The 9,487-nt window shown below is 46.2% G+C and overlaps 1 protein-coding gene across 4 annotated transcripts; it reads left to right on the forward strand.

The window, feature by feature from the left end:
* Nucleotides 1–708: 708 nt before the first annotated feature.
* zbtb18 (zinc finger and BTB domain containing 18) lies at nt 709–9,186 on the forward strand. 4 transcript variants are annotated; one of them, XM_068567909.1, is made up of 3 exons: nt 709–844; nt 3,137–3,258; nt 6,210–9,186. In XM_068567909.1, the coding sequence occupies exons 2-3, from the start codon at nt 3,243–3,245 to the stop codon at nt 7,919–7,921; spliced, it is 1,728 nt and encodes a 575-aa protein (XP_068424010.1). In that variant the 5' UTR covers nt 709–844; nt 3,137–3,242; the 3' UTR covers nt 7,922–9,186. The 4 variants fall into 4 exon arrangements, with proteins under 4 accessions (XP_068424010.1, XP_068424011.1, XP_068424009.1 ...); XM_068567910.1 differs by lacking the exon at nt 3,137–3,258 and having other exon boundaries at nt 730–844; XM_068567908.1 differs by lacking the exons at nt 709–844; nt 3,137–3,258 and adding an exon at nt 4,565–4,806.
* The last annotated feature ends 301 nt before the right edge of the window (nt 9,187–9,487 follow it).

Below are 9,487 nucleotides of genomic sequence, written 5' to 3' on the forward strand. Positions count from 1 at the left end.
CAAGGCTACAGTACTTCAGTAGTAGTTATACTTTCCACCTCTGCAAACAGTTGTTAACCATGTTTTTGTGTTTGATTTTTAGCTTTGGAAGTGGTGCACCCGTTTTGTGTCTTTGATTAACACCAAATATATACAAATGTTTTTGCAGTACATCGTCGAACTAAAAGCTGTTATTATTTTTGACAAAGCAATGTATTAGCATTAACGGGATTCTTTCTCTTTCACTCCTGTCAAGGTGGTGCACCTGCTCACATCAGCTCCGCCTCCACCAACACCCCCCCCTCCCCCGACCGCCCCTCCAACACACACACATACACACACACCCCCTGCTCCGACTTGACTACAGTACCCAGGCCGCACCGCGCCGCTCTCCACTCTCTCGCTCTCCGCTGCGCCAGTCCGCCTCACTAACTCGCAGAACCAGTTGGTTTGGCCCAGCTTCTTCTTCTTCTTCCCTGCCTTCTCACTGTGCACGCTGCTGCTGCTGCTGTTGCCTGGTGTCAACCTACGCCGACGAGAGAAGAAGACATATCCCTCCCTCTCCTCTGTGCGAGGGCCGCTTCCAATTTGCCTTCACTTGCCTCCTCGCCGGCACCATTGGCTTCCGCGCCGTGCCAGTCAACTCGCCTCCTTTTTTCCCAGCCCCGAGTTGAGCAGCAACAGCTCGGAAACATCTGGCCGCCGCAGAGCGCTAGACTCCCCGTCCCTCCGCCCGCTCGCCTCGGCAGCCTGTTATGGAAATTAGTCCAAAGTCAATCTAGTTTTGTCTCCGGGGGAAGAAAAAAAAGAAGAAGGAAGGAGGATTTGACGGAGGAAGCGGCGGAGACGTTGGACCGTGTTGTCTGTAAGTGCTGCCTCTTAACACCGGAGTCCGATTAAAGGAGGCTCAGGAGAGCGAGGGTGGGTTACGGAGGGGGAGAAAAGTAGCTAAACCTTCCTTAGCATTACTGTGTTGTCTCTGCACACTAATAGTTGCCATGTTGTCTCTCCCTCCTCGGTGTTTTAGTGGCTGTTGTCATAGCACCGGGGCCTTCGAAACAACTGTAAATAGCGCAACATTGTAGCCTCTTGGCTTTACTTTTGTTAGCCACGGTCGGGCTGTAGCTAGCTGCCTGGGTCAGTGTGTCTCCGCGCGCGCGCGCGCGCGTGTGTGTCTGTCTGTGTGTGTGTGTGTGTGTGTGTGTGTGTGTGTGTGTGTGTGTGTGTGTTACGTCTTCTGCTCACAAATGTGCTGTTGTTATAGTTTGTTCGGCAACAGTCTCGCATCACTTTGACTCATTTCCTCGACGGACACGAAGCTCCACGAACAGTCGCTGCCGCGGTTGGCTTTTCAGTGGGCTGCTTCAAATGAAGTTAAACGCGTGCGTCGGTGTGATTTACAACAAACTTATTGATCGCATTGTAGAAGTGTTTGTCAAAGTGTGTGTCAAAGTGTTGACTGCAGCGCTGTCACGATATCTGAAATGTGTTGAAGTCAAACAGAAGTCCAAATAGCGCGTCGGTTGCGTGCGACGACACATTAGTTTCTAACACTGTAATTATAGATGCTAACTGAAACTCCAGTGGTGAAGTTAATTAAAGTTCAAGTCGTGTGGTGTGACGTCTGAAGACTTTGAAAGCAGAGCCGAATGTTTACATAAGCTTATTAAAACAAGTTAGAAGTTGGAGTCAAAATGGTTACATTGATAATAACCTATTTTGCCTCTTTTTTAGTTTGTTACTAAACTGTTTATTTGTTGGTGAATTCGAAAGAAAAGTCCACTTATATTATACAGAAGTGTTAATGTAATTAACGTACACACACTGCATATGTTACGCATCATACAACTAAAACAATATTATTTAACACGACATAATCTTATCAGTAAGCATCAATATTGTAATAAATTGCCACCGGTATGCTAAATTAGTCTTTTAAACTCTTTAAAAAGGAACATTTTGCAATTCGGGCACGACATTATATTCAAAAGAAAACGATTCTTTTGGCTGTATAATTCACTCTCTCCTTATCTACACAATTTCTAAAAGCGAAAGTGAAATATGGCCGTTGTAATAAGTTTCTCACAGGGTTATTTCATGCTTTTAAACCTTTTGTTTTGGATTTGCACCCTTTAGATTATTTCTTTATGGCATGTTCTCATTGTTTCCTCATTTCATTTTTGTTCTTGTCAGTTGTCCGAAAGGTCCGAGTATGGTGTGTGTGTGTGGGGTGTGTGTGTGTGTGTGTGTGTGTGTGTGTGTGTGTGTGTGTGTAGGGTGGGGGGGTGGATAAATGAGTGAATGAATGAATGAATGAATGAATACAAGACGAGGCACAGGCGCTGAACCGTAAAGAAGTGGAAAACAATATCAGCTGCGTGCGTCTGTCAGTTGCAAATGTGCTGTGTTGGCCTTTGTTTATGGTTATTGGACGAGACAGAGGCATGTAGAGAAAGACAGAGGTATTCAAAAACGTTTTTAAATGTGTTAACTCCAAACCTCTGTATATGAACCATTCACGTTCCTATTTTCTGTTTTCCCAAAAAAAAAAACCAGCACTACATTTGGTCGACTTGTGTTTTTTGTTTTTTTTTCTCCAAGAAAGAGGGAAAAAGGGGGAGAAAGAGAGACAAAGTTGCGTGGTGTTGGTGTTGGTAGAATGAAAGAGGAGTCTGGTGGCAGGAGTGTAGAGGAGGCAGCATATGGCTGTAGAAAGAGCACAGCTGGAGGTAGCATCTCCATCTGAGGATGATGTCAGAGCAGCTGACAGGCTGCCATCCACCCCACCACCTCCTCCTCCTCCATCCCTCCACCGCCTCCACCCCCTCCCCAGTCCTTTATTGTGAGTCTCAGCGGCAGCCTGGGAGAGTTAGTGCACTGTGTGTGTGTGCGCACGCTGTGTATGTATGTGTGTGTGTTTGTGGCTGCCGATCAGCGCCAGTTAGGAGGAGGAGGAGGCGGAGGAGGAGGAGGGAGGTGGTATCTCGTTCCCCCTCCAACATCTCCTCCACTTTGCATCTGTCCCTCGCAGTTTGAACAGCGTGTTTTTTTTGCCTGCCTCCCTCTTCTTCTTCTTCTTCTTCTTTTTCTTCTCCTTCCTCTTCTTCTTTTTCTTCTTCTTCTTCTCCTCTCCTCTTCTACCCACTCATTGATTCAGAGAGAGCAAGCAACGGAGAGAAAGAGAAAGAGAGAGAGAAAGAGATACACAGCCATTCCCAGCCAGAGAGCCCAGCTATTCTGCTACAGTGGAGTTAATCAAGTTGATGCATACTGCTGCAGGTATCGTCTTGTGTGCGTGTGTTTGTGTGTTTGTGTGTCTGTGTGACGCAAAGTGAACAGAGTAGGAGAGTCCGGGGTAGTGGAGTAGTTATTCTGTTTTGTTGTGGGGATCTCCGGTGTGTCAAACCAGTGTGAGTGCTGTGTGAAGCTGCTGGTGAGTAGTAAACTTGTGTTGGTGCTGCCGGTCTGAGGCGTAATTGCAGTCCGGGAGGCTCTCTGCTGTGTTTTAAGTTTGTAGTCTGGAGAGTTGCATTTAAAATTCACCGATTGTTTTGTATTTTGTTTGCTATTTGTAGTGCACAGCTTTTTGTTCAGACGCTCGTTAATTGAAAGCAAAGTTACAACTGAGAAAACCATATTTTAAATATAATTATTAGTTCTTGTTAATTTATTTTATTGGTAAAACAAAAAAAGTTAAATAATAATTACATGTTATGCTTCTTTAGCCATTTTAATAAAAAAAAAAAAAAATTTGTAATTTTTTCAGATGAGTGTAATTTAAGCAAAGAAACAGCAACAATGTTTTTTGTTGATAAAATATCTTTTTTTCCAAACTTCAAGCAGAAAATAAAATTAGCTGCTAATTCTAATTGTATCTGTTTTTTTCTTGTTTTTTTCTTTCAGTTAAATCTAACTGTAAAATTACTTGAAAGCATGTGCTGTCTTTTTTCCCCTCCTGTCGGCTGGAGTAGAGGAGACTAATTTAGAAGTTGCAGATTTGAGCTGCCTGAATTGGCTAGACAGCTGTAATCGCACTCCCTCCTAGTCTTAATCTCTTTATCTGGCTAGCAGCTGCCATATGGCCCCCGTCAGCTGGATCAGATGTGGGTAAGCCTCCCTCCCCGGCCATCCCAGCCTCTCTCTCACCCTCTCCCTCCCTGCCCCTCTGTGTGTCTCTGTCAGACCCCTGCCTGAGCTAACTGGCCGGGCCGGGCGACGGGCTGCTGCCCTCCTGAGCCTCCGCTGGCGGCTCCCTCCCCACCGCCGCCACCACCGTCTTTATTTTTAGCCATCTTTAAGGATTAGGATTGATGCTGTGACGAGCAGGGCACTTACAGTGATTGTATTGTAAATCTTCTCTTCTGGGTGGTGGTGGGTGAGGTGAGGGAGGTAGGGGAAGGGAAGGGGGGGGGGGGGGGTCGAGGAAGAGGGCAGTTTCTACTATGGGGCGGATGTGCAGGGTTTTTTCTTGTAAGATTCAGATGGGAAAGGAGTGTGTGAGTGACGGATGGTGTGTGGAAGGAGGAGGTGGCGGTCGGAGGGGTTTGGTCGGACGAAGGGGTGGGGGCTATGAGGGTGGAGGTGGGAGGTGGTACACCCTTGTCCCCCGTAAGCCCCCTCATTTAAAGGAGTCTGAACGAGCCGGAGGTCGAGCACACACACATAGACGCGACATACACACACACACACACACACACAGTCTCACACACACAGTGACATTCTTGGTTTAGCTTCATTCAAATGAGGTGATTTAGCTGCTTTGGTTAACACAGTGCAGAGCGGGACCGATGTATTTTCTCAGGCAGGACAAATCGACTTGGTTAACAGGTGGGACTTAATGATTTTACAGATTCCGGTCTCGTTATCGCCTTCTGTCATCACAGATTTAGTTGTTAATTTATCTGATCAATTAGATACATTTTTACCAACTCTTTTTTTTTTAAGGACACTTGAGGAGCATTGCTGCAAGTTTTCATTCCCCCACCCCCCTTTGTCTTACACCTAAAGACGGTGCTCGCAGGTTAAACGGGGGACAAGCTGTTTTGTTTTCAATTGGCCAGTTTTCCTGCTCGACTTAGCCTGTGGAGGTGGTTGGTAGGTAGGCTGGTACTAAGTGTGTGTGTGTATGTGTGTGTGTGTTTACGTGAGGACAGTGTGTGCAGCTGAAAGCCGGTTACCTAAAAGGGCTGTGCCAGGCCAGGCCAAAGTGGGTTAATAAAAATAACCAGCGTAGGAGCAGCGACAATCCAGGAGTGCAGGCAGAGGAGTTAGAGAGAAACAGAGAGAACGGAGAGAACAGAGAGAGACGTAGAGTAGAAGAATCTGTCGCTGCTGCTTTACCTGACTTTAAGTCTGTCTGTGGGTAAAAACTGAATTTGTGATTGTTCTGTAATTATTATTCTTTATAATTGTAATTATCATCAGGATTTCCCCTGATTCTTTTTATTTTTTTGCAGATAAAGTAAATAACTATAGAAATAACATCACCCTGTGGCATCGTTGTACAAATTAACTCTCTGCGTGGTGTTTTCAAATTTGAGCAGAAATATTTGTGTTGATGCTGTGATTGTGAGAGGAAAGAAATCGTGACTGTGCATAGGTTATTATTTTGTATACATAAAATATATGAACACATTTAAAATACACGTGGTATATTTGCATTTTCTCCTATATTTTAATTTACTTTTTATGTGATGAAATATTTTCCTTTTTTCATCTCTATCTTCCTGTTTTTACTGACGTATCTTTTCCTGATGTGTTTCTTTTCGCTCGTTCGTCCTCTTCTCTGTAGTTTCTTTCAGCATCACTTGAGAATGTGTTTCAGTCGTTTGTCTCTTCTTTCTTGCATCTCTGTTGTTGTTTTCTATTATTTCTTGTTTAAGATAATATTTGCATTGTTAGCACTAAAACCTAAATGGTGATAAGAATATCCAAATCTTTTAACAACATTTTTTATATTTTGACATAATTCATTTATAATTCAATTATAATAAGTTTGTCGCTTTGCTTTTATTTTTTCAAGAATTAGTCTGTCGTCTTTGAATTAAAATCATCTTATGTACGTTTTCACTTTTTCGTTTTTTATTTTTTGTTTATATTTTTATATTTAACTAATTTAAAATGTTTCAGAACTTCTTTGAAAGCCTACATGAGGTGTAAATGTCAAGTCTGTCATCACAGGTTTATATCACATGTATCTAACTTCTGCCTCTTTCTCTGTGTCTCTGTAGGTTATGAGGACGGCAAGATGGAGTTCCCAGACCACAGCAGACATTTACTCCAGTGTCTGAGCGAGCAGCGGCATCAGGGCTTCCTGTGTGACTCCACGGTGCTGGTGGGCGATGCCCAGTTTCGGGCCCATCGGGCCGTACTTGCCTCCTGCAGCATGTACTTTCACCTCTTCTACAAGGACCAGCTGGACAAGAGAGACGTGGTGCACCTCAACAACGACATTGTCACAGCCCCGGCCTTTTCCCTGCTCCTGGAGTTCATGTACGAGGGCAAGCTGCAGTTCCAGGACCTTCCCGTAGAGGATGTGCTGGCAGCGGCCAGCTACTTGCACATGTATGACATTGTCAAGGTGTGTAAGAAACGCTTGAAGCAGAAGGCCACGACGGAGGCAGACAGCACGCGCAGAGAAGAGGACGGTGGGTCAAGCTGCTCTGATAAGGCCGACAGCCTATCAGATGGTTCCACGGGCCGGCCCGCTACCGCAGACCTGCTGCACAGTGACGAAGACGACGAGGGGAAGGCCCAGAGAGGACCGCTGTGGCTGAGGCTGCCGTCCGTAGACAGAGCAGGGGCACCGGCCATTGCTAGAACCAGCCCAGGGCATGCCGAGGCGGAGACGCAGGGTGGGGAAGGTCCAGGCGAGGGAGGAAAGCTGCTCTCCCCGGCCGGCAGCCCTACCAGCTCTACTGGATCCCTGTCACAGAGGTCCCATCGCTCCGTGAGCTCTCGTGGAGGACAGAGAGGCAGGAGGGTGTCGAACGACGCTACCGACTGCGTCCTGGACCTGTCGGTCAAGCCAATTGCCGGTAGCAACCACAGTAACCACCACCAGTCCTATTTCAGCGGATCAGCTACACCCGACAGCCTCCAAAGCCCATTGGCTGTGAGGGTGAAGGTGGAGCGGGGCCTGGCTTCAGATGAGGATGAGGACCTGGGAGGTGGGGACTATGACATGGAGCACAGCGGCATCGCCAAGGCGCTTCCCATTGTCAACGGGGGCCTGACCCACCACGGGGTCGGAGGGCCCCTGTCGGCCCAGCGGAGGCTCGGCCTGGAAGCGCACCTGTCCGCTCTGCGAGAGGCCTCTCTGGCCTCGGAGCTGGAGCGGGACGAAAAGCCTTCGGCCACAGCAGACGACGAGGACCTACTGGGGGGAGAAAATGAGCGCGCCCAGGCCGAGGTGGCCAGCATGGATAGTTCCCTATTGCCCTACGTGTCCAACATGCTGTCAGCTCAACACACCCAGATCTTCATGTGCCCGCTGTGTAACAAGGTATTCCCCTCCCCGCACATCCTCCAGCTTCACCTCAGCTCCCACTTCAGGGAGCAGGAGGGCATCCGCTCCAAGCCCGCCGGAGACGTCAACGTGCCCACCTGCACCATCTGCAGCAAGACCTTCTCCTGCATGTACACACTGAAGCGCCACGAGCGGACACACTCCGGTGAGAAACCATACACCTGCACCACCTGCGGCAAGAGCTTCCAATACTCACACAACCTCAGCCGCCACGCAGTGGTGCACACGCGGGAGAAGCCGCACGCTTGCAAGTGGTGCGAACGGCGCTTTACGCAGTCCGGGGACCTCTACCGACACATCCGCAAGTTCCATTGCGAACTGGTCAACTCGCTGTCAGTGAAGAGTGAACCGCTGGCGCTGCCCAATGTCAGGGATTGGGCGATTGAGGACAGCTCCCAGGAACTGTGGAAGTAGAAACAGACTGTTGTGTTTGATGAAGGGGAAAAGAGCGGAGGGTGAAAGGAGGGCAGTGAGGCATGGAGAGGTGAAAGGGAGGTGGCAAAGTTTGATGTTTGGGGTTCAAGTGAGTCATGTTCTTGTGTGTCGCAAAATCTCATTCAATTGCACTTTAATAGCACATGAAAATGTTACTACTGAGTTGTTTTTTTTGTTGTTGTTGCTGATTGGGGTAATTTTATTGTATTTTATGAACTCTTATTTTTATTTGGCATAAGCTCTGTTTGGTGGTTTTTAATGCGTCAAAAAGGACATGGGTCCCAGTGAGAATGTCTCGCCTTCTTGAAGAGGTTTCACTCTTGTTTGTGTTTCATCTCAGACACACAACACTCCGGCGCTGGCCAGCGTCTCGGTCCCAGTTCCACAGACAGCAAACACCACTGCAGGAGTTCAGGTCGAACACACTGAAGTGAAAAAGCATTACAATACACTAAACGGGTACTGTGATCACCTCGCGCGCGCACACACAGTTTGAAGAAGTGTGTGTGTGTGTGTGCGTGATACTGCACTACTCTGGCAAAAATTTCACCTGACGTGCGTGAGTGTGTATGAGTGTGTTTTGTGTGTATTCATTTTATTTTCTACTGGCATAGAGGTGTCGTTGGCGAAGCGCTCCCCGCTTCACTTGTTAAGCTCTTGGTGTTGTGTGTTCAGGGTAAAGCTGACTGACGGACTTACTGATGGCACTCATGCAATGCACAGCCTCCTTTTTTCACTTCCAATCAATTTGAAGTATTTTCTAAAAACGAAAAGACCTTTACAAATTATTATAATAATTATTATTGTTATTAATAGATTTTTTTCTTAAATCTAGCTGGCAGTCTTTAAAACATCTCTTGTTGAAAAAGTATTTAATTTAAGGTTGTTGTATATTGTTCTGCTATAGTTTTAGAACTTAAATCCGTTTAATTATTATTATTTTTTTAAATTAATGATTATTATTTTTCTTTTTTAAATTACTTTTTTTTTTTTTGTAATGGGACCTGCTGTTGTTGCATGATGTCCAAACCTGTATATTTTAAAATAAAAATGTGAATTTGCTGTATTACTGTACACATTGTAATTGATCAAATATTTGACAACAGGCTTTTCTTTTCATTTCTTTGTGAATACTACTCCAGGGTGCAGTCTGTTGAAAAACTGAATATTATTCTCACGACTATGGAAAAAAATGCATGAACATTTGATTTTGTCTTAAACCTTTTAAGTTGTGGTTTTTGCATCGGGGGTGGGGTGGGGTGGGGTGGGGTGGGGAGATGTTTGAACATAACACTTTTGACAGTGAAAAGTTTTTTTTCTACTCGTAGATCTGTCGCTGGGCTCCGAGAAGAATGTTACCGAATGTGTTTCCGTCGGATGTTGAAGCGATACGATGGAGCATTTTAAGCCTGCGTGTATATGCACTGATCTCTCTGCTGCGTGTGTTTGTGCGTGTGTTTATGAGCGTGTGGCTTGGTTATTACCAGTCAATTTAACCTACTGAAGATCTACGTCCACCCAGCACTTCCTCCTCCTGCTCCTCCT

The sequence above is a fragment of the Clinocottus analis genome, unplaced genomic scaffold (genome assembly GCF_023055335.1).
Source record: "Clinocottus analis isolate CAN_PGR_092001 unplaced genomic scaffold, fCliAna1.0.p SCAF_8, whole genome shotgun sequence".
NCBI lineage: Eukaryota > Metazoa > Chordata > Actinopteri > Perciformes > Cottidae > Clinocottus > Clinocottus analis.

Excerpts from the sequence above, each read along its gene's own strand:
- zbtb18 (XM_068567908.1), top strand. The coding sequence starts at position 4,767 with ATGTATTTTCTCAGGCAGGACAAATCGACTTGGTTAACAG. Across the intron at positions 4,807-6,209 it reads CAAATCGACTTGGTTAACAG|GTTATGAGGACGGCAAGATG; the intron begins GTGGGACTTAAT and ends GTGTCTCTGTAG.